At 49.9% G+C, this 24,589-nt stretch overlaps 1 protein-coding gene and 1 long non-coding RNA gene across 9 annotated transcripts in view; one reads left to right on the top strand and one right to left on the bottom strand.

The window, feature by feature from the left end:
• Window positions 1–1,383: 1,383 nt before the first annotated feature.
• Window positions 1,384–7,781, bottom strand: LOC122459758. The gene is made up of 3 exons (XR_006280642.1): window positions 7,344–7,781; window positions 4,556–4,627; window positions 1,384–2,592 (listed from the first exon to the last, which is right to left on the bottom strand). It is a non-coding gene; the product is annotated as an uncharacterized LOC122459758 (long non-coding RNA).
• Window positions 5,939–24,589, top strand: part of PANK2 (pantothenate kinase 2) — a 35,032-nt gene continuing 16,381 nt past the window's right edge. For 3 of the 8 annotated variants that reach the window (XM_043512756.1, XM_043512752.1, XM_043512757.1), the window contains exons 1-2: window positions 16,853–16,985; window positions 19,639–19,679. In XM_043512756.1, the coding sequence (XP_043368691.1) occupies window positions 19,643–19,679 (37 nt within the window). In that variant the 5' untranslated portion in view covers window positions 16,853–16,985; window positions 19,639–19,642. The other 5 variants (XM_043512755.1, XM_043512754.1, XM_043512753.1 and 2 more) reach the window with 5 other exon arrangements.

Here is a 24,589-nt window from a genome sequence, read left to right as displayed (position 1 = left end):
TTTAAAGCTCTCTTTATCAGTTGTGCCAGCCTCGATCCTAGAAGTCTATTTCCTTCCCTACTCAGATGAAGTCCATCCCGAGAGAACTGTCCTCTGTCCGTGAATGCCTCCCAGTGGTCATACATCCCAAAGCCCTCCTTATAGCACCACTGCCTAAGCCATCTGTTGACAGTCATAATCTTGTCACACCTTTGTTGCCCTTCTCTAGGAACAGGAAGGATCCCACTAAAGATCACCTGAGCTTCAATTTCCTTAAGCGTCTTCCCCAGCCTAGCATAGTCTCCCTTAATACTTTCCAGTGAGAATCTAGCCGTATCATTTGTTCCCACATGAAGGATAATTAGGGGATTCTTTCCTGCTCCCTTTAGGATCCTTTCCAACCTCAGGTCTACATCCCGTATCTTAGCACCCGGAAGACAGTACACCCTTCTATTCTCTGGATCAGCTCTAGTTACAGGCCTGTCTATTCTTCTCAATAAAGAGTCCCCGATCACATAGACCTGCCTTTTCCTGGTGTCAGTGCTATTCTCCAGTCTCTCCCCTGTTCCCTCTGGCTGCAAGTTCTTTCCATTTCTATTTTCCCTTATAATCCTCTTCAACCCATCCTGTATCCTCCTGGGGCTCATATTTGGTGTAGTCTCCCTTGACTCTTCTGCTTTTCCTATAGGACTAGCCTCTCTTCTCTTCTTCCTTACCCTTCCACCTTCAACAAGTACCTGCTGAGCCCCTTCTTCATTTTTCAACTCTGCAAACCTGTTCCTAAGCTCTATTTCTCCTTCACTAGCCCGTCTTTTCCTCTGCCTGGTTCTTTTAGTCACATGCTTCCACTGACCACTTTCCTCACCCAATCTCCCCTCAAAATTCCCCAGCCCTGCTTCCATCTGTGAGTCTGAGCTTTTCCCTTCAGATACCTCATATCTTTGCTCCATCATCTGCTCAAACCCCTTCCTAAACTCAACCAGACTTTCCACCTGCATCTCCAAACCTCGGATCTTTTCCTCCATCAGCTCTATCAGACAACATTTCATGCAGAAAAAACTCTTACCGGTTCCCCCCTCCAGGATCATGTACATACCACAGCTTCCACATCCAGTCATCCTCAATGTGTTTTTCACTACAGGAGTCACTCCCACAACTGCCTCCATATCTGTCATCGCCTTCCCACCTAAGTCCTGTTAATCTGGGAAACACAAGTCACACCAAAAAGACCACCCCCCCAGCAAAAGCAAACCCCAAACAAGCACCACAATACAAACTCCCCTTTCAAACTCCCACTCAAACTCCTCTGTTTGCTAGCTCCTGTGCCGCTGCAGCTGTCTGTTCACCTTAGCCCTCCATGTCACATTAGGGCTTGTAGGGTCACACCACCGTGCTGGGATTCCCTTCCATGCTGCAGTGCAGTCAGTCCAGAAGCAGTTTCTTATCACTTCTCTAGCAGTCGGGGGACTGCTCTCCTCCTCCTACTGGTTCTCTTGCTTTTAAATCTCACTGCTTGTAGCGGGTTTCACTTTGGGGCCTAGTGGTCAGGCCATGGCCAGATAGTCTCTCTGAGTGTTGGGACAGCTCTTCCAGGCAGTCTGGGTAGCCTGGCAGCCAAGTCCCAGTTTGTCACAAAGCCCACCCCTAACCTGGAGTCCTCTAGGATCTCTCAGGCAGACAGTGGGAGGAGAGATATTTAGGGGAACCTGGCCCTCCCTTTCCACTTGGTTCTGGCCCAGGGGGAGAGAGGCGAGGGGTGGCTCAGTCCTTGTGGGTGCCGCTCCAAATTGACCTTCCCAGCCGCCTCCTTACCTTCCCTGGCAGTTTTTCCTTCAGCTTGGGGCATGGCCCCAGCTTTCTCCTTGCAGTCTCAGTAATTCAGAGCTCCCTCAGAGTCCAGTTGATCCTACTATTCAGAGAGAAGGGGAGAAAAAGGGACAGGGCCCCAGCCAAGTCTTACTCTCAGTCCCAGTCCTTCCCCTGCAGACTGCTCTGTTTCAGCTGTTAGTGTCTGCCCGCTTTTTTTCAGCCTGTCTCTCCTTCACTCTCCTGCATGCCTACCTGCCAGAGCTCCCTTTTAAGCAGGTCCTCCATAGAATAGGAAGCATGCCCCACAGCTGCAGAAGGTCAGGGCCTGCTTGGCCCAATACTGCTCCAGTACTCCTTTAACCTAAGTGTCAGGTCTGTAAACAAGGTCTGTGTATGTCATCACATACTCCCCCGCTCAGGCTGGGCACTGGAGTCTGTGCAGACGGGTCTCCTCCGTCCCACGAAAAGAACTCCCATGTTCTTATGATCACGTCCCGCTCACTGTAGTACCTCAAACTTGTACAGCTGCATTGAGGTACCCGTTTATAATCCACGGGTTATGGTCTTTCATGGTGTTCAGCCATCACAGGGGTGCATGATCCCTCACGAGATGGAATGTCTGGCCGCATAAGTAGTAGCAGAGTGCTTCAATAGTCCATATTACTGCCAAGGCCTCCTTCTCTATTACTGAGTACACAACTTCCCAGCCAAACAATTTCCAGCTGAGGTAAAGGATTGGGTGTTCTTCTTCCTCTACCTCTTGGCACAACACGCTCCCCTGAGGCCAACGTCAGAGGCATCCATCTGCAGGGTGAAAGGTTTTGAAAAATCAGGGTAGAACAGGATGGGCTCCCGCATCAGTCAATCTTTCAATTTCTTGAAGGCTGTGGTGCACTCTTGAAACCACCAGATCTTCTTGGGGGCTATGTCTATCGCCAGGTCTGTCAATAGGACTGCAATGATGGTGAAATCTGGGATAAACCACCTATAATAGCCTGCCAACCCCAGGAAGTGTCAAACCTGCCCTTTTGTGGTGGTTTTGGTGCCAGTGCTTGGACCTTTCCCAGGAATGGGCACAGGTGCCCCCTCCCCACTCCTATAAATTTAGTGTGGGGTCTGTAAACGCCATCACAGCACAGACACTGAAGATAGATGTGTTTCTTTTCCCCTCCTGTTCTCTTCTTTCTGCCCAATCTTCTGCTCTGGAAGTCTGCAGTCCCCTAGATGCTGCTATTTTGTGGAGCTGGATTGTAGGGCTGCCCTACCCTTATTTTATTTGTACACTGCACTGATTTTTCCCCTCTCTTTTGTGTTGAACTCAGGGCTGGTGCAACCACTAGGTGAACTAGGCGGTTGCCTAGGGCGCCAAGTGGTTGGGGGCGGCCAAAAGCGCACTCCAGGGAGGTGGTGGAGCGCAGGTAAGCTGGGGCAGAGGGGCGCGGGGAGGGCTGCCTGCAGCAAATAACAGGGTGGGGTGGTGCACAGGGGAACCACTCCCCGCCCCACCTCACCTCTGCTCTGCCTCCTCCCCTGCGCGCGCCATCCCGCTCTGCTTCTCTCCCTCCCAGGCTTGCGTGCCACACAGCTGATTAGTGCTGCAAGCCTGGGAGGTGGGAGAAGCGGTGGTGGCAGCGTGCTTGGGGAGGAGGCGGAGCAGAGGTGAGCTGGGGCGGGGAGTTGCTGCACGGCTCCCCGACGGGAGAGGAGGCGGTGGGGAGCTGCTGCGGGGGGGGCACTTCAGGGTGGACGAGGGGCAGCGGGGAGCTGCCGTGGGGGGGGTTTAAGGTGGAAGTTTTGCCTAGGGCGCAAAACATCATTGCACCGGCCCTGGTTGAACTAGTCTGACTCTCACAATGCAAACATTGCCCAGTGTCCCTGTTGCAGTGCATGAAAAATCTGTATCTTTTTTTTTTTTTTTTTTTTTTTGCTGAGGATCTTTGCAAACACTCCTCTGGGAGCAAGAGAGAACAGATTTGTTACATACTTTTACAATACAAACTTTTAGATTTTTAATCTCCAATAGATTATTTAGAATTTGTTTTTTAATCAAACGGGCTTCTCTTAAACAGAGAAACCTAATCTTCAAATTCATATTCTGATCAGAACAGGATAACCCCATAGTTTCTCAGAAGTAACAGGGTTAAGATAGGTTTCAGAGTAGCAGCCGTGTTAGTCTGTATTCGCAAAAAGAAAAGGAGTACTTGTGGCACCTTAGAGACTAACAAATTTATTAGAGCATAAGCTTTCGTGAGCTACAGCTCACTTCATCGGATTAAGGGTTAAGATAAAAGCTATAGGTTAATGGTGATAATGTTTTTAAGAACAGAGAAGTTATCTATTCCAAGCCTCAACTCAAAAACAACACAAGGATCTTTGAAAACACACCCAGAATGGCTCAGGTTAAGCACCTACATTGCGGGAACCAGATGTGACGTGGGAAAGCTGGATTACGTAGTGCTCAGAGCACAGTTGTGTTCTAGTCCTACTTTGGACTCTGACTTGCTGTATGACTCTGGGCAGGTTACTAATGCCAAAATTAGAAGTGGCCAGTCATTTAGTATGCCTCAGTTTTCAGGTCTGATATGCCAAGGGTCTGATTTTCAGAGGGGAATTACATCCCCTCCCCACCTCACACTGAAGTTAACTGGAATGGTAAGTGTTAAGAGCTCGACTCAGAAAGTTATTGGTAGTGCATAACAACTTTATTGAATCTATTCATTTTTGAACAATGCTACTTACTTTTGTCTGCCAGCCATCTAGTACCCACCTCTTTCAGTGCTCTTATAACAGTGCTCAGCATCTCTGAAAAATCAGCCCCTCAGTGTCTGTTTCTCCATCTCTAAAATATTTAGAAACGGGCATTAGCAAGGGGGGGCAAGCAGGCATGGGCCTCCCAATCAGTGGGGGCACAGAACTCCTCTAGGCCTGGGGCCATGGTGGGGATGGCAGTTCCTCCAGTTGCTGTGGGAGAATAAGCTCCATCACCCTGGGGTGGGAGAGCGGGAGGGTAGCTGGCTCCACTGGCCTTGAGGCTGTGGCAGGGAGAACCAGGTCCTCCTTCAGGGGCAGGGAAAGGAGAGCCAGCTCCAGGGGGAGGAAGGGGGCGGGGGAGGAGAGCTAGCTCCTCCATCTGCAGGGCACACAAAGTGCCCCTCCAAAGCAGCCAAATTTGTATTCCTGTTTATGCCCGTTTAGAAAAAATAATGGAATTCCAGGCTTAATTAATATTGTAAAGCACTTTGAGATCCTGGCATAAAAAGAGCTAAAGTCCTGCAAGATATTTACCTGACACATATGCATTGTTCTGTTGCATTTGAATAACAGTCATGGTACCACAGAGAAAGTTAATGATAAAAAAGTTAAGGGGAGGTGCCATTTGATTCGTAAGTCCACAGCATTATAATGGTGTCACCCTCTGTGACTCGTTGCCCCTGGCTCCCAGCTCCAGATCCTCCAGTTGATGGTACTTTTGATAATACAGTGTCATTGGAAAGAGGTTGAGTTTGGTATCATTTGAAAGCCCTTTCTCCCACGAACAAAATGATATTGAACATGACCAACTTAGAACAATTATGTAGATAGATATTTGAGAAAAATGTTTAAAAAATTATTTTTTTTATTATACTTTAACACAGGCATGTCACACGTAGCCCTCACAAAGTTAAATTGTAGTCGTTGGCTGACCATACCATTAATGCTCAGACCATGAAATCTGATTAATTTTTTTAATATTACAGATTACTGTAAATAGAAAAATACTTCAAGTTGATTTGCAGTCGACAAAAAAGAAGGGGTTCAGTGGGACTGATTATCAGCTTTATTTATTATGCCAAAAGAGTTGCAATGAGGCCCTGTTTAAGACATCAGCATCCAGACAGAAATTACTGGAATCCTTCTGCAAAATGTATGCACACAGATAATTATGTTACACAAGTACAATCCCAAAGTAATATATTACAAAATCCCTTTTACTTTGTTCTTGATCATTTTTAGGCTTCAATGGGAAATGAAGAGTACCAACTGGTAGTTGAATCTTTGGAGAATACAACCACAGAGGACCTTGTTAAACACAACGCTCAGTGGCACCTTACATAAGAAGTGCACCGTAAACTTAATTTGATAAGGTTGGAGAGGAAGTACATTGAGCATCAGGAAAAAGCTGAAGATGATGGGACAAGCACCAGCTGTGGGTGAGACTCACCTTATACTAGGTCCCACAGCATGCATTTCAAGCAGAACATCTGCTTCTGTGGTAAGCCAGAAACCTGTAGGCATCCATTAAGCACAGTTTCAATCACAGGCATCAACTTTCCAATGTGCTGGGGGGTGCTCGACTCCCGGCTCTGCCCCAGGCCCCGTCCCCACTCCACCCCTTCCGCCAAGGTCCCACCTGCCTCTTCCCACCCCTGCCCTGCCCCCACCCCTTTCCTCCTCCTCTCCCGAGTGCACCACATCCTCGCTCCTCCCCTGCAGAGCCTCCCGCATGCCGTGAAATAGCTGATTGTGGTGGGCGGGAGGCGCGGGGAGGAAGGGGGAGGTGCTGATTGGTAGGGCCCACTGTTGGGCAGGAGGTGCTGGGGGGTGCTCCAGTGCCTCTGGTTTCAATTAAGCAGTTTCAGCATGAGACAAGTGAGAAGCAGACACTTTGAGCGAGAAGATTGCATGGAAAGTAAAGGTAAGTGGGTGCATTGACCCAAAAAATGCCCATGCATACGGCATTGAGTACTATGCCAAGAGTGTACGTAATGTGTTGCGTCAAAAGCTAAAAGCAACAGAAAAAAATACTGGATTTTCCTGACATTGATATCCTGATGAAAGCAGCCTTCAATGATGAGACAGCTAAAAGATATCAGTTGAATGGATACTTCAGGTCATGACTTGTATGAAGCCTTCAAAACCCAAAGAATTATCCAAAGTTCTGTCAGTCTATGGACTCCAATCAAGAACAGACTAAAGCTGTGCTCAAATGCAAAGACAATAGTCAGAGTGAAGATGGCAGGGACTATTACAGAGCTAACCACAGACTGGTAATTGTTTACTCATCTCTTAGTTGTGTCCAGACCTCAGCATGATGTTGATCTGCGTGAGACTTTGGGAAAGTACAAGTTCTCTGTGGTACCATGATCGTTGTTCGAAAGCAATGGAACAATGCCTGTGCACCAGGGGAAAAGCAAACTAATGCACATCTTGCTTGGTCTTTCTAAGCCAGCGCTTACTGACAACCTAACTGGTACCATAATCCAGCAAAGGCCTTTCAGTATAGCAATCATAGATAGTATACCTGAGATACAACTCTCAACAAATCAGAACCTGTTAACGCTGGCCGAGATTTGGCTGAATACTTCATTCTGAGGCGACAGAGAAAATACTGAACCTATGACGAAGTCCACCTTGTGTCTGACACACACGCAGAGGAATCAATTAAAAATATTACCAGAAAGAAGAGACTCCATGGTATTGCACTTGTCAAAATCATTTACTCCACGAACATCTCCAATCTTATAGTGAAGAAGCTATTGTCTCATACTTGGACGAAGGATGAGTTAACCACATACCTTGCAGGAAAAATGCTCCAGCATATGAAGAATTGCTCAAAGACTTCAGTTGTTACATTGTATAATGAAGCTACCACCTCACAGTGTTCTGTGGAGTTGCTCTGTAGTCCCAATGAGGAAGCTGACACTAAAATTATCATGCTTGCCATCCGTGCCACAGAGAGAGGTGCTACTAAACTCTATAGAGTTTTGCACAAGTCACATGTTCTAGTGCGGTCTGAGACACATTGTCCAAGACTTCTGCAAGATTCTGTTTTTGTCTCTGCTCCTGGGGAACAGAATTGCTGTATACTCCTCAGAGATGTGTTTCTACCCTTGGGCACCCCCCACCCCGAGCCCGGAGAAGTCCCGGACCAGCTGCAGCTGTGCCTCCCCTCCCCAGATCCTAAGCCACTCAGGGAAAAGCATTGCTGGTCTGGAAGACGCTTTTGATATGCCCCATGCAGGTTCTGGGGCGGCTGAGAAGGCAGTATTTGCTACTCAGGTTCCTGGGTTCAGCAGTAATCTCCGTGGATTCCCTGGAACCTGCATGGGGGCATAATAAATAAAAACCTTACCCCCAGAATCCTGCAACCAGCAGTGTGTGGTCAAGTCCAGTTACAGGAGTAATCACAAATCAGCCTCCCTGCCAGGAAGAGCAGCTGCTGCTGCCTGAAGGAGCCGCAGCTCAGTTGCGGGGAGAGAGAGAAGTGGCTCCCAAGGCTCCACACCATGTTGGGGGGAATCCTGTCTCCCCCATCCCTCTCTGCTTGCCCCTGCCTCATTTCTGGCCCCACCCCAGAGCCTGCACCCCCCAGCCCAGAGCCCCTACCCCTTCCAAAACCCACACCCTTGTCTTTCCTGCACCCCAAACCTCTCATCTCCAGTCCCACCCCAGAGCCCCTACTCACAGCTAGAGCCCTCACCCCCCCCACCCCAATTGCCTGCCCCATCCTGGATCATAGAATCATAGAATATCAGGGTTGGAAGGGACCCCAGAGGGTCATCTAGTCCAACCCCCTGCTCAAAGCAGGACCAAGTCCCAGTTAAATCATCCTAGCCAGGGCTTTGTCAAGCCTGACCTTAAAAACCTCTAAGGAAGGAGATTCTACCACCTCCCTAGGTAACGCATTCCAGTGTTTCACCACCCTCTTAGTGAAAAAGTTTTTCCTAATATCCAATCTAAACCTCCCCATTGCAACTTGAGACCATTACTCCTCGTTCTGTCATCTGCTACCATTGAGAACAGTCTAGAGCCATCCTTTTTGAAACCCCCTTTCAGGTAGTTGAAAGCAGCTATCAAATCCCCCCTCATTCTTCTCTTCTGGAGACTAAACAATCCCAGCTCCCTCAGCCTCTCCTCATAAGTCATGTGCTCTAGACCCCTAATCATTTTTGTTGCCCTTCGCTATACTCTTTCCAATTTATCCACATCCTTCTTGTAGTGTGGGGCCCAAAACTGGACACAGTACTCCAGATGAGGCCTCACCAGTGTCGAATAGAGGGGAACGATCACGTCCCTCGATCTGCTCGCTATGCCCCTACTTATACATCCCAAAATGCCATTGGCCTTCTTGGCAACAAGGGCACACTGCTGACTCATATCCAGCTTCTCGTCCACTGTCACCCCTAGGTCCTTTTCCGCAGAACTGCTGCCGAGCCATTCGGTCCCTAGTCTGTAGCGGTGCATTGGATTCTTCCATCCTAAGTGCAGGACCCTGCACTTATCCTTATTGAACCTCATTAGATTTCTTTTGGCCCAATCTTCCAATTTGTCTAGGTCCTTCTGTATCCTATCCCTCCCCTCCAGCGTATCTACCACTCCTCCCAGTTTAGTATCATCCGCAAATTTGCTGAGAGTGCAATCCACACCATCCTCCAGGTCATTTATGAAGATATTGAACAAAACGGGCCCCAGGACCGACCCCTGGGGCACTCCACTTGACACCGGCTGCCAACTAGACATGGAGCCATTGATCACTACCCGTTGAGCCCGACAATCTAGCCAGCTTTCTACCCACCTTATAGTGCATTCATCCAGCCCATACTTCCTTAACTTGCTGACAAGAATGCTGTGGGAGACCGTGTCAAAAGCTTTGCTAAAGTCAGAAACAATACATCCACTGCTTTCCCTTCATCCACAGAACCAGTAATCTCATCATAAAAGGCGATTAGATTAGTCAGGCATGACCTTCCCTTGGTGAATCCATGCTGACTGTTCCTGATCACTTTCCTCTCCTCTAAGTGCTTCAGGATTGATTCTTTGAGGACCTGCTCCATGATTTTTCCAGGGACTGAGGTGAGGCTGACCGGCCTGTAGTTCCCAGGATCCTCCTTCTTCCCTTTTTTAAAGATGGGCACTACATTAGCCTTTTTCCAGTCATCCGGGACTTCCCCCGTTCGCCACGAGTTTTCAAAGATAATGGCCAAGGGCTCTGCAATCACAGCCGCCAATTCCCTCAGCACTCTCGGATGCAATTCGTCCGGCCCCATGGACTTGTGCACGTCCAGCTTTTCTAAATAGTCCCTAACCACCTCTATCTCTACAGAGGGCTGGCCATCTCTTCCCCATTTTGTGATGCCCAGCACAGCAGTCTGGGAGCTGACCTTGTTAGTGAAAACAGAGGCAAAAAAAGCATTGAGTACATTAGCTTTTTCCACATCCTCTGTCACTAGCTTGCCTCCCTCATTCAGTAAGGGGCCCACACTTTCCTTGGCTTTCTTCTTGTTGCCAACATACCTGAAGAAACCCTTCTTGTTACTCTTGACATCTCTTGCTAGCTGCAGCTCCAGGTGCGATTTGGCCCTCCTGATATCTTCCTACATGCCCAAGCAATATTTTTATACTCTTCCCTGGTCATATGTCCAACCTTCCACTTCTTGTAAGCTTCTTTTTTATGTTTAAGATCCGCTAGGATTTCACCATTAAGCCAAGCTGGTCGCCTGCCATATTTACTATTCTTTTCGACTCATCGGGATGGTTTGTCCCTGTAACCTCAACAGGGATTCCTTGAAATACAGCCAGCTCTCCTGGACTCCCTTCCCTTTCATGTTAGTCCCCCAGGGGATCCTGGCCATCTGTTCCCTGAGGGAGTCAAAGTCTGCTTTCCTGAAGTCCAGGGTCCGTATCCTGCTGCTTACCTTTCTTCCCTGCGTCAGGATCCGGACCCAACCAACTCATGGTCACTGCCTCCCAGATTCCCATCCACTTTTGCTTCCCCCACTAATTCTACCCGTTTGTGAGCAGCAGGTCAAGAAAAGCGCTCCCCCTAGTTGGCTCCCCTAGCACTTGCACCAGGAAATTGTCCCCTAACGCTTTCCAAAAACTTCCTGGATTGTCTATGCAACCGCTGTATTGCTCTCCCAGCAGATATCAGGAAAATTAAAGTCACCCATGAGAATCAGGGCATGCGATCTAGTAGCTTCCGTGAGTTGCCGGAAGAAAGCCTCATCCACCTCATCCCCCTGGTCCGGTGGTCTATAGCAGACTCCCACCATGACATCACTCTTGTTGCACACACTTCTAAACTTAATCCAGAGACACTCAGGTTTTTCCACAGTTTTCGTACCGGAGCTCTGAGCAGTCATACTGCTCCCTTACATACAGTGCTACTCCCCCACCTTTTCTGCCCTGCCTGTCCTTCCTGAACAGTTTATACCATCCATGACTGTACTCCAGTCATGTGAGTTATCCCACCAAGTCTCTGTTATTCCAATCACGTCATAATTCCTTGACATCACCAGGACCTCCAGTTCTCCCTGCTTGTTTCCAAGGCTTTGTGCATTTGTATATAAGCACTTGAGATAACCTGTTGATCGCCCCTCATTCCCAGTATGAGGCAGGAGCCCTCCCCTCACAGACCTTCCTGCCTGTGCTTCCTCCCGGTATCCCGCTTTCCCACTTACCTCAGGGCTTTGGTCTCCTTCCCCCGGTGACCTAGTTTAAAGCCCTCCTCACTAGGTTAGCCAGCCTGCTGGCAAAGATGTTCTTCCCTCTCTTCGTAAGATGGAGCCCGTCTCTGCCCAGCACTCCTCCTTCATGGAACACCATCCCATGGTCAAGAATCCAAAGCCTTCTCTTCCGACACCACCTGCGTAGCCATTCGTTGACCTCCACGATTCGACGTCCCTACCCAGGCCTTTTCCTTCCACGGGGAGGATGGACGAGAACACCACTTGCGCCTCCAACTCCTTTATCCTTCTTCCCAGAGCCACGTAGTCCCGCAGTGATCCGCTCAAGGGTCATTCTTGGCAGTATCATTGGTGCCCACATGGAGAAGCAGGAAGGGGTAGCGATCCGAGGCTTGATGAGTCTCGGCAGTCTCTCTGTCACATCACGAATCTTAGCCCCTGGCAAGCAGCAGACTTCTCGGTTTTTCCCGGTCAGGGCGGCAGATAGATGACTCAGTCCCCCGGAGGAGAGAGTCCCCGACCACCACCACCCGCCTTCTCCTCTTGGGAGTGGTGGTCGTGGAACCCCCAACCTCAGGACATTCGCATCTCATGCCTCCCAACCAGCGGAGTCTCCTTCCGCTTTCTCCCCCCAGACATATCTGGTCCACTCTCCGCATTGGTACCTGTGGAGAGAACATGAAAGTGGTTAGTTACCTGTGTCTGTTACTGGAACCCGGACATTCCGCTTACCTCTTCTGGAGGTCACATGTTGCCAAGCTTCTTCACTGGCCTCTTGGCTCCTCTGTGCAACCTGCTCTATATCTTTAGAGCTTTGTGCCCCTAGAAGGCTATCCTGAGTTGGTCCAGAAAATCCTCAGTCTCTCGTATACAACGCAGGGTCGTTACCTGTTGCTCCAGACCTTCAATCTTCTCTTCCACTATGGAGACCAGCTTGCACTTTGTACAGACAAAGTCGCTTCTGTCCTGGGGAAGAAAGACAAACATGGCACATCCAGTGCAGGTCACAACAGCTGAACCCCCCCCTTCCATATCACCTACCTACTATGAGCTTCCTCAGAGACGTTGGCAAGATGTAAGCCTCACTGGGCTCACTCCAGGCGAACTCCCCCGGCAAACTCCTGCTGTAGAGCTGCTCTGCTGTCCCGCTGCTCAGCTGGTTCGCGAGGCTCCGGCTATTTTTAAACAGCCAGGCTTCCCTGACGCAAACACACAGACACCCTAATGCCCGCCCCCTGCAGGCTAGCAGCCAATCAGACACTCACTCAGCCTTCCCTCCCAGCAACCACGCTCGGATACTTCCTCAGCAAGCAAACACACACACTCGGATACTTACCAGTCCCAGGCAAACTCCTGCTGTGAGCTGCTCTGCTGTCCCCGCTGCTCCGCTGGTTCGCTGCCGCTCCCCCTCCCACACCCTGAACCCCTCATATCTGGCCCCACCCTAGAGCCTGCACCCCCCAGAGCCCCTACCCCCCTCCCACACCCGAACCCCCTGCCCCAGCTTGGTGAAAGTGAGTGAGGGTGGGGGAGAGCAAGCGATGGAGAGAGGGGGGATGGAGCCTTGGAGAAGGGGTGGGGCAGGGGTGTTTGGTTTGTGCCATTGGAAAGTTGGTAACCCTAAAGGAGGGGGCAGGGGCTGGGGGTTACTGTGGGGGAACAGGGTCAGGGTGCTGTGGGGGATGGTAGGGCATTGCAGGGGATGGATGCTGTGGGGGGTGAATTACTGTGGAAGGGGTGGCTATGGGGTTGCTGTGCTGAGTGGGGGCAGGGTGCCTTCCTTGGGAGCAGAGGGCACGGTTCTGGGTGGGCAGGAGGTTTCCGTGAGGAGTGGGGGGGCACGGATCTGAGGGTGTGGGGGGTTGCTGTGGGGAGCAGGGGCATGGTGATGGCGGTGCAGTGGGGAGTGGGGGGCTGGTATTGGGGATGCAGTGGGGAGCAGGGGCACGGTGCTGGGGGGGGCGGTAGAGAGGAGGTGCAGGAGGTTTCCGTTAGGGCATGGTGCTGGGGGGGCAAGGGGTTGCCGTGGGAGCGTACGGTGCTGGGGGGGCGAGGGGTTGCTGTGGGGAACGGGGGGACACAGTGCTGGGGGGGCATGAGGGGGTTGCTGTGGTGAAGCGGGGGGGGCACGGTGCTGGGAGGGCGGGGGTTGCCGTGGGGAGCGGGGGGCACGATGCTGGGAGGGCGGGGGCTGCCGTGGGGAGCGGGGGGGCACGGTGCTGGGAGGGCGGGGGTTGCCGTGGGAGCGGGGGGGTACGGTGCTGGGAGGGCGGGGGTTGCCGTGGGAGCGGGGGGGTACGGTGCTCGGGGGATGGGGGTTGCCGTGGGGAGCAGGGGGGGGTATGGTGCTGGGGGTTGCCATGTGGAGCGGGGGGCCTGGTGCTGGGGGGGCAGAGGGGGTGGCCGTGGGGAGCGGGGGGGCACGGTGCTGGGGGGGCAGAGGGGGGTGGCCGTGGGGAGCGGGGGGGCACGGTGCTGGGGGGGCAGAGGGGGGTGGCCGTGGGGAGCGGGGGGGCACGGTGCTGGGGGGGGGGGTGGCCGTGGGGAGCGGGGGGCACAGTGCTGGGGGGGCGGGGGTGGCCGTGGGGGGTACGGTGCTGGGGGGGCAGAGGGGAGTGGCCGTGGGGAGCGGGGGGGCACGGTGCTGGGGGGGCGGGGGTGGCCGTGGGGGGTACGGTGCTGGGGGGGCAGAGGGGGGTGGCCGTGGGGAGCGGGGGGGCACGGTGCTGGGGGGCGGGGGTGGCCGTGGGGAGCGGGGGGCACGGTGCTGGGGGGCGGGGGTGGCCGTGGGGAGCGGGGGGGCACGGTGCTGGGAGGGCGGGGGTGGCCGTGGGAGCGGGGGGGTACGGTGCTGGGAGGGCGGGGGTTGCCGTGGGAGCGGGGGGGTACGGTGCTCGGGGGATGGGGGTTGCCGTGGGGAGCGGGGGGGGTATGGTGCTGGGGGTTGCCATGTGGAGCGGGGGCCTGGTGCTGGGGGGGCAGAGGGGGTGGCCGTGGGGAGCGGGGGGGCACGGTGCTGGGGGGGCAGAGGGGGTGGCCGTGAGGAGCGGGGGGGCACGGTGCTGGGGGGGCAGAGGGGGGTGGCCGTGGGGAGCGGGGGGGCACGGTGCTGGGGGCCGGGGGTGGCCGTGGGGAGCGGGGGGGCACAGTGCTGGGGGGGCGGGGGTGGCCGTGGGGGGTACGGTGCTGGGGGGGCAGAGGGGAGTGGCCGTGGGGAGCGGGGGGGCACGGTGCTGGGGGGGCGGGGGTGGCCGTGGGTGTACGGTGCTGGGGGGGCAGAGGGGGGTGGCCGTGGGGAGCGGGGGGGCACGGTGCTGGGGGGCGGGGGTGGCCGTGGGGGGTACGGTGCCGGGGGGGCAGAGGGGGTGGCCGTGGGGAGCGGGGGGGCACGGTGCCGGGGGGGCGGAGGGGGGTGGCCGTGGGGAGCCGGGGGGGCACGGTGCCGGGGGCCGGAGGGGGGTGGCCGTGGGGAGCGGGGGCACGGTGCTGGGGGGCGGGGTGGCCGTGGGGGGTACGGTGCTGGGGGGCACGGTGCTTGGGGGCGGGGGTGGCCGTGGGGGGTACGGTGCCGGGGGGGGCGGAGGGGGTGGCGGTGGGGAGCGGGGGGGGACGGTGCCGGGGGGTGGCCGTGAGGAGCGGGGGGACACGGTGCCGGGGGGGCGGAGGGGGGTGGCCGTGGGGAGCGGGGGGGCACGGTGCGGGGGGGCGGAGGGGGGTGGCCGTGGGGAGCGGGGGGGCACGGTGCTCGGGGGATGGGGGTGGCCGTGGGGAGCAGGGGGGGGTATGGTGCTGGGGGTTGCCATGTGCAGCGGGGGGCCTGGTGCTGGGGGGGCAGAGGGGGGTGGCCGTGAGGCGGGGGGGCACGGTGCTGGGGGGCAGAGGGGGGTGGCCGTGGGGAGCGGGGGGGCACCGTGCTGGGGGGGCAGAGGGGGGTGGCCGTGGGGACGGGGGGCACGGTGCGGGGGGGGCAGAGGAGGGTGGCCGTGGGGAGCGGGGGGCACCGTGCTGGGGGGCAGAGGGGGTGGCCGTGGGGAGCGGGGGGTACGGTGCTGGGGGGTCAGAGTGGGGTTGCCGTGGGGAGGGGGCACGGTGCGGGGGGAGAGGAGGGGGGGTGGCCGTGGGGAGCGGGGGGGCACGGTGTGGGGGGGGCGGAGGGGGTGGCCGTGGGGAGCTGGGGGGTACGGTGCTAGGGGGTCAGAGTGGGGTTGCCGTGGGGAGGGGGGGCACGGTGCGGGGGGAGAGGACGGGGGGGTGGCCGTGGGGAGCGGGGGGGGCACGGTGCGGGGGGGGCGGGGGGGAGGGTGGATGGGGGAGCGGGGGGGGCACGTGCGGGGGGGTCAGAGTGGGGTTGCCGTGGGGAGGGGGGGCACGGTGCGGGGGAGCGAGGGGGGGTGGCCGTGGGGAGGGGGGGGGCACGGTGCGGGGGGAGAGGAGGGGGGGTGGCCGTGGGGAGCGTGGGGGGTGGGGGGGGGCACGGTGCGGGGGGGGGGGGGGGCGGAGGGGATGGATGGGCCGTGGGGGCGGGGGGGGGGGTGGGGGGGGGGCGTGCGGGGGTCAGAGTGGGGTTGCCGTGGGGAGGGGGGGCACGGTGCGGGGGTCAGAGTGGGTTGCCGTGGGAGGGGGGCACGGTGCGGGGGGGCGGAGGGGGGTGGGGCCGTGGGGGAGCGGGGGGCACGGTTGCTGGGGGGGCGGAGGGGGTGGCGTGGGGAGCGGGGGCACGGTGCTGGGGGGTCAGAGTGGGGTGCCGTGGGGAGGGGGGGCACGGTGCTGGGGGGGGCCGAGGGCGGCGGCCGTGGGGAGCGGGGGGGCACGGTGCGGGGGGGGGGCGGAGGGGTGGCCGTGGGGAGCGGGGGGGCACGGTGCGGGGGGGCAGGGGGGCGGGTAGGAGGTTTCCGTGGGGAGGGGGCTCATGACGGTAGAGGGGATGGGGGGGTTGGCTTTGTACCGAGCAGGCCACTTCAGGCCTCCGCTATTTGCATATGTTAATATAATGCAAATGAATCGCACGCTAGTCTGCGCCGCGGCGCCCTCTGGGGGAATTTGCTCTTCACAGAGCCGAACGCGGCTTTCTCGTTGGCCGTGTTGTTATAGCTACTATGGTTGTCGATCATTCCTCTATTCCCGCCCCGCCTGGTCACCCTTAAGATTCCATTGGATGGAATCGCTGTCACTCTTCCTCCTAAATCATAGGACTCTGAAACCGTCCCCCGATAAATTCGTGTGAAACGCCCTATATGAACTCTCGCCACATTATTCGTTGAAATCACCTGTCAATATCTGTGACTGGAGGACATAATTGGACGAGGGTGATCGTTGTGCCGTTTTCCCGCCTCGTTGGTCATGTCCCACTGCTATTGGTCAGTTCTGTTGTCGCTCTGGCCTCTGAAACAGACGATTGGCACAATCTCTAGGACTGTCCCACCCCCCCCCGGACGGGGCACGCTCGGGGCCACTTGGCGCCGGCGCAGTGCAGGTGTTGGCTGCGGCGGTTGCTGCTGCTGAGGCGAGCGGCTGGGCCGCGCTGCGCTGCGGATGGAGCCGCTGCAGAACGGCGGTGGCAGCGCCGAGGCGGCGTCGGCGAGCGGCCCGGAGGAGAAGCGGCGGCGGGAGCCCGTCCTTTCGCGGCGGCGGCGCAGCAACAGCGGGGCCGGGGCCGGGGCGGGCCGACGCTGACAGCGGGGCCGGGCCCCACCCCCGAGCGGGGCGGTTCCGTGACCCGCCGCCTCGACTCCCTCCGCAAGAGCCGCCCGCGTAAGTGATGCGGCGGGGGGGGGGGCAGGTGAAACGGCGTCGGCGGGGCAGGTGGGGGCGGGGTAGATGAGGCTGGCGAGCGGAAGAATGGGGCAGGTGGAAGTAGAGCGGGGGGGGAGGCTGAAATAAGGCGGGGGGGGGGGAGGAGAAGTAGATGGTAGAAGTAGGTGGGGTGAGGAAGAGAGTGGCGAAAGGTGGACCTACAACCTGGCTGGTGGATGGGGAATGGATGAGGCACACAGGCACCTCTACCTTAAAGTCATAAGATAATTGAAGTAACCCCCATGTGAGGTGCTGTTTGTGCAGTGGATGAAATGCGCTAAACAAATGAGCCCCAGTAGATTTTAGTTTGATATTTTTTTTTTTTATGGGGCTTGAAAAAATTATCTGGTGCCTCCTAGCTAGAGATCAATTTACTAGACAGAAGTACTGAGGTATAGCCCTGATTGTACTAGGAAATGGGGAATTTTAACCAGAGTTTGGACCATGCTGCAGGCTCTCTCTGGCAGCAGGAAAGGAGCTTTCTCCCTTCCATCATACCTTTTTTTTTTTTAAAAAATATGAAACTTATTTTTCATAATAGAAAGCATCCACTGGTCTGGATGTTATTTATGCTGATTTCTAGGGAGTACTACTCAATGCCAGTTACACACAACGTGAGCATCTTAGGCTTCCCCGCCTCCTTCCTCACTTCAAGTTCAAATTGTGCAGAACTGTTGCAGCAACACAGTTGTGCCAGGAAATGACTTCCAAAGCTGAAACTTCATAGTTGAGTAGAAGACAGAAAGAATTCCGAAGTATAAGATGAAAGAAATTATCCCTTTATTAGGAACCTGTTGATACTTTCTATATTTTTATATATAATATAGGAAAGTAAAAGCCATAACAAAGGGTATCCATCATTTAATGACAGGTAAGGAAACAATTTTTCTTCATAATACATGAGCATGCACTTGTGTGGATATCTTTAATGGGAAATAGCAAGCAGCAAATACCAAATTCCAAAGTGGGGAAAGAAAGTAAATACAAAACATATTTATCTCAAAATGCCCCTAGGAGAAATTAAAATGGAAAATTTTTTGTTCATTTTTGTAATTTGAGACTTTATTTGCTTGCTTAGTTTCAGGGATCCTGAAGGAGTCAAAGGTTGCATTGGCTGAGGAAAGACAGTCTTATAGTGTTTGAAGGAATTGCAGATCTGAGGGGGGCATAGTGAATAGTATAAAGCTCTATTATTTCCAGCTATGGCTTTAGAGAGTCCTTTGCAGATTTTGCCTTGAGAAGGGATCTTATTGGATGCTTTGCATGCTTAATGTACAACTTGATCCATTGTCAGGTTCCAGAGTAGCAGCCGTGTTATTCTGTATACACACACACAAAAAAAGGACTTGTGGCACCTTAGAGACCAACAAATTTATTTGAGTATAAGCTTTCATGAGCGAAGTGAGCTGTATTAGAGCATAAGCTTTTGTGAGCTAAATTTGTTAGTCTCTAAGGTGCCACAAGTCCTCTTTTTCATGATCCATTGAGAAGACTGAGTATTGAAGACCTTCAATCATTAAGATCTCCATAAAGGAACAATTAAAATATAACTTTCTTCACTCTTTGATCTAGTATTCATAGACATTAAAGCCCATTTCACATTCAAAGTAGATTTCGACTTAGAGCAAAAATAAGGGCACCTTTTTATGTTTAGAAAGTTAGTACCTGGACTAAGGATCATCTTTTTAAAAGAAGCATTGAAAATGGGGTTCTTTAATGGACCAAGTTTACTCTCCTAATTTATGTAAAAAACAAATATGGTGAAGCATCCATTAGGGAATTGAAAAGGCTTTGGAGAGCTACAAAACAAGGTTGAAATGTCAGTTTCATCATATGCCTCACAGGAGAATCCCAGTGAAACAGAAGATGTGAGATGGCTGGGTCTAGAAATGTTGGGTTAATAGTCCTGAGGGTTGAGGGATTGAATCTTGGGTATTTTATAAACCTTGGGATCTGCAGCCTGAGAGACCAGTGCGGTATACTTACGATTACAGATAGTCTGTCTAGACTTATTTTCCAGATCGTTGATGATTTAAGAAATAAGGGAAAGACATCCACGAGTAGATCCTTTCACAGGTAGAATGTGTGTCTATCATCCGTGTTCAGTGATCGCATTGGCAAGAGTATAGTACTGGTACCCTCTTGTTTTATGTTACAAGTCTAAATGAGAGAACCACTTAATGGGCAAATGATCAAAGATTGTCCTAGTTTAGCTCCCACTTATCTGGCAAATAATCCTTTTGACCTTGAGGTTTGTCTTGCCCTCCATATACGTTGCACTAATAGATGAGCCTGCTTCTTCAAGTAAGAAAGGATTCCAGTGGCTTTGTAGTTCAAGTCGATGATCTTTGTTCCTTTCTGTAGTTTGTGTATACCATTATTGACTGACTGTTGCTTTGTGGAATAAAAAGATGTTCCTGGAAATTTATGTGAAACGGGGTTCCTATGAAATCTCTGGCTGCTCTTGAACTAATAAAATCTTAAATTAGTGCCAATTAAAGTATCTAGTGGTGGGGCATTACTCTCTATTTGCATGTGCATAATGCCAATGTACATATGAAAACCGATCCAGAGATAACTTATTTTTTTCCTCGTACTTGCACACTTACAGGACTATGGCACAGTTAAAAGAACCTTTTCTCCACCAGTTCAGTAAGTACATTTTGGTAGTAGGTAATTTAGTAAATAGCCCAGATAAAAAGAAAGAGGGTATCAATATCATATCTATTTTGATAAGACTCTAGGAGAAGATATGCCAAATGACCTGCACATGAATAGACAACGTTTTCCCTCAAGTGTACGATATAAAACTGATGACTAGATCCAAATGATTCATGGAATCTATGCTGTAATGAGTGTTGTTTCTGTTAACAGAAATAGATTGAACAAGGATAGAATCCACTTATCTTGTAGACACTACGAACAACTGCAAGAAAATATTTTGCATGTGCTCTGAGAGCCGTACTGGGATTATTATTATAGAAAAGAGAAGAGGAAACATTAATAGTTCCCCAGTAGGGAATAGGGTGCATGGTGTGTCTCTAGCTGGAGAGCATTGTGGAATGAAGTATTTGGAGGAAAAAAAAATGGGTCACAAAAAGTTCAGAATTTGAGCATTTTTTAAAACTTTTTTAAATTAAAGAAAATTTCTAAAGAAAGTTGTTCCAAATTTAAAAAATCTAAACGTTTCATTTTGAAAATGGTGAAATTAAATGTTTTGATTTTTGCTCTTGTTTTTTTTTTTTTTAATTTTTTTTTTAAAACAATTCAGTGAAATTGGCATGGATTCGTGAAATTTTCAGAATCTACATTTTTGCCAGAAAAAAATTTTGGTAGAAAAAATTTCACCCAACTCTTGTCCTAGGTGTTCTGGTCTTATCTGATTTCTGTGAAAGGGCTTCTGTATCTTTCAGCCTTTCAAATACTGTATATTTTATGAAATCCAGCCAAAGATGTAAACTACACATAACATTTAGAACAGAAAGTAATGTAAATAAGTGGAGGTAAAAATAAAATATTTGGTAGTTATTTTGTTGTCTTAAATTTAAGTCCTGATTTAATTACCTTTTATGATTTGAAATTTTATAACATGTTAATTACTAATGAAGCTCCATTTTTGAGAGGTGAAGAAGTATAGACTTAGTACAGCTTTTATTAAACGTGTGTTTAAAAAAAATGGTCTCAGTTGTATAATTTCCATAATGGTACAAGGTGGTTAAAATTTAGTACAGAATATTTTAGAGTAAGTAGAGAGATACTGTTCTACGTTTAGCTGTCATCTGTAAGTTTCCAATGCTCTGTAGGCTAAGCTTCTTGTTAGCTCAACTATAGTTGTTTCATAACTTAAAGATCAGTCTAAAAATACAGTTTGAGCTTCATAACTTTTTGAGATCTGTGATTATATCACCATTTTTCACAGAATGGATTTGATTTAAATCATGATCAGTAGTTACTAGTCAGGAAGACTAGAAATCATAGAATCATGGATTTCTACATAAAAGTGCTTTCTTGTTGGTTGTTATAACCTTAATACATATTCTTCACAACTTAGAGATCGATCTAGGTTTCATTTTTAAAAGGTACACACTGTACATTTTTTAAGTTAGTTTTGCAGCAAGATCAGAAAATGAATGCTTGTTTGGTTATTTCATTTACCAAAGGTAATTAAAGAAGATGTTTATGAAGTCCTTGGGAGGTGAACTATCTCCAATTCTACGGGTTAATCATTAATAGTTGGAGAATTTTTTGCCATGCTGTATTAGGAGGAGAACATCACCAGACAGACATTTAAATTGTTTTATTTAACTAAAGAAGAACGTTATGTATTCTGGACTTTTTTCTTCAACAGCAAACATAATAGTTTAACAAAACAAGCATATGAATTTTTGAATTTAGTTAAACATTCAAGTTTTTTAAAATAGGTTTTGTTTTTGTTGGTTTTTAACTAAAATAGTTAAAAAATATATTTAAAAAAGAAAAATTAAATCAACTATATCATCCAGGTCAACATGAGAAACTTAAACTATTGGCTTCTGCAGTTAACTCAGTCGTCTTCACCTTCATTTTCCTGTTTATTCATAATCTGGAAAAGAAAAAACAAGCTTTCCTGCTTTTTCAGGTCCCAAACGATTTCTCAGTTTGGAATGAATTAGTCCAAAAGAAGAAAATATTCTTTCTACACTGGCAGAAGAAGCTACTGCTATTAAAAGTGAGATTATCATGTCAACAATCTCTGAATCCAAGTGCGTAAGTGACTTCCACCAGTTCACTGGTGTGATTTTTCTTTAAAACATCATCAGCAAACATATATTTCTTGAACCGTTCACCTTTCGCTCTGAAGTTTATTGTAGTTGGCATTATGGAGGGATGATAGCTGGATGTCCATGTAAAAGCCAATTCCTCTTCTTCCGCAGTTAAGGTTTGACCCTGGTACCGAGTATTGAGAATATTTGCAAGAAAATGAGCTTGAGATAGTGCTTGTCCCATTTGTGGGTTTTTTTTAATGCTTGTAATTTAACTCTGTGATTGCATATTTCTCTTTTTAAGATCTCAGTTCCTTCCAAATTTCAATAATGTCAGCAATAAAAGAGCTATTTCCCTGCATTTTGTTCAAGGCTACAGAAATAGGTTCCAGGGTAGTCAGCATGTGTTCAACATTTCTCTTAAGCCCGATGCTGAGAACTTTGGCTGTGACTGTACCATCTATTCTTTCACGATTTAGTTCACAAACTGTCATCAGATTAGGCTAGTTCTTGATATAGTGTTCAAAATAGTCCACTACTGAGTTCCATCGCAAATCTTGTGGGAGAGTTAGCTTGGTTCCTCCCACTTTTTTTTTTTTCAGAGCAGCTGCTGCCAAGTGGTTGTTAGGGCAGTATTTTGAAATTTCAACAACATTAGCCTTTATTTTTTTGAACACTGAAGTCTTTGGCTAGGAGGTGCATCAAATGAGCACTGAAACTGTATATTGTTAGCTTGGGACTCTCTTCTAAATTTCTTCTTATCTTGGATACATTTGTAGCATTGTCTGTGACCAAGCTGCATACTAGACATTTGAATTTTTTTTCACGGTGTGTTATATATAGCTTTTACTGCTCCTTCTTGTAACTATTCTGCTGTTTGTGCATTTCGTGATGTATCAGTTGTTTCTGTAAGGAAGACATTCCCTTCTTCTGTTGTCACACAAGCACATACAACAGGATCATTGAGGACATTGCTCTACCCATCAAGACTCAAGTTAACAATTTCACCCTCTAGACCTTTTGCACACTGCTCAATTTCTCTCAATTTCATACACTTTCTGCAGCAATTTGCCTGTGACATCTGCTCTGTTGGGTGGACTGTATCCTGGTCTTAAATGAAGTGTCGGAAAGAAGAGTTTGTTGCATAAACAAATCGGGCAGTTTTTTCATCAGTTACCTCTTTTTGTAATCTGCTGGTTCTTATCACAAACTTATCTATGGTTGGTTCTGGGTGATGGAGGTTTGTGGTGTGTGTGTTTTTTTTGCTACAGGTGGATATCCTGTGGGTATGTGATATACATGATGTGACTGAAACGCTATCATTGGCAGATAACTCTGAAACTATAGGTTTCAGAGTAGCAGCCGTGTAAGTCTGTATCCGCTAAAAGAAAAGGAGGACTTATGGCACCTTAGTCTCTAAGGTGCCACAAGTCTTCCTTTTCTTTTTTCTGAAACTGTAGAAAATGATGGTGCTCTTGAAGGTGGCTAGTCTTCAGAATCCTGTATGTTGAAGATGGATTCTCCTAATAAGTCAAAATAAGTCAGTGCAGTTATTTAATTATTCCCATACTGCTCATTCAGTATTACTCATTGCATTCACTGACAGTACTACTTTGAAGGTGAAATTGTAAAAGGAAGATCTGCCTATTTCAACTAGTTATTTTTATCACAACTGCATCTAAAAGGGTAGTAGCATAGAATAACTATATTTTTGCTCAAATATGAGAATTCAATAATAGTCCAAAGGAAGACAGGCAGTCCTGAAGAAAGAAGTATGGAATAAAAAAGTTTACCAACCTGAAGATCCTGCACGTTCAGACATGTTCCTTTCATCATCTTCAACGCAGCTTCCTCCTGAGATGGAACATGTCTCATGATGTTGTTTCATTCGGGCAGCCAGGCCTTGTATTCTTTGTTGCACTGTTTGCATTTTGCACGCATGCCTGTCTTACCCCCACGTAGAGGAACTTCATTAAAATATTCCCAAAGTGGGTCTCTTTTGCAGCCTGCTGCCATTATAGGTTTTCCCTTCTAGTGAGAGAATGGTATAGTAGATCTCAAATCAATGAAGGCTACACTCAGAAAGACCTCAACACTTCTGGAATATGCTGCTCAAACAGTTTCACTTTTGTTTCTACTGCCTGTCCCTCCCTTCTCACGTTTATCTCCAGACTTCTTCTCCTTATCCAAATCTATTTGTCCCCAACAATCTTCTATTTATTGAACTTTTTGGAACTTTGTACTTTTAGAGAGAGGTAAGGGATTGACTCTGTGTACACAAATTTGCAGCGGGACAATAGGGTTGAGGTCTGTTGTTTCTCACCTATATATTTATTTATTTAATTTATTTATTTAAACACATTTTTGCTGTTAACAACGTTATCTCTGGAGACACAAATCCACAGTTTGAGAACTGCAAAACTAAGCATCTCTGATGGTATCTTCTAGACTGAGCACTGAGTCCCATTGGGTAGATAGAAAGATTAACATAAATAATCTTTACAGAAGCCCTTTGAACCCCGTAAAATTGGGTCTCTAATCCATGAACTATTGGAACTCATTTACAAAACTTTTCTTAAACCTTACATAAATGTATAGCCTCATACTATAGAATTAGAATTTATAATCCCTGTTCCATGATGATATCTTTGAGCTATAATGTATCTTTATCTTTAGATAAGTTCTTTTTCCTCCAAAAGCATTTTATCAAAAAAATCCGCTTTAAATAAAAAAAATCTGATTGTTTTGATTTTTTTTTAAATCATTGATTTTATCCACCTTGATTTTTCATCACACTTCCGTAGTTTTTATAAACAAGAA

This window comes from Dermochelys coriacea, chromosome 4, assembly GCF_009764565.3.
Source record: "Dermochelys coriacea isolate rDerCor1 chromosome 4, rDerCor1.pri.v4, whole genome shotgun sequence".
Taxonomy (NCBI): Eukaryota; Metazoa; Chordata; order Testudines; family Dermochelyidae; genus Dermochelys; species Dermochelys coriacea.
The sequence above is the reverse complement of the archived record's forward strand: the minus strand, read 5'-3'. Positions and strand labels throughout refer to the sequence as shown.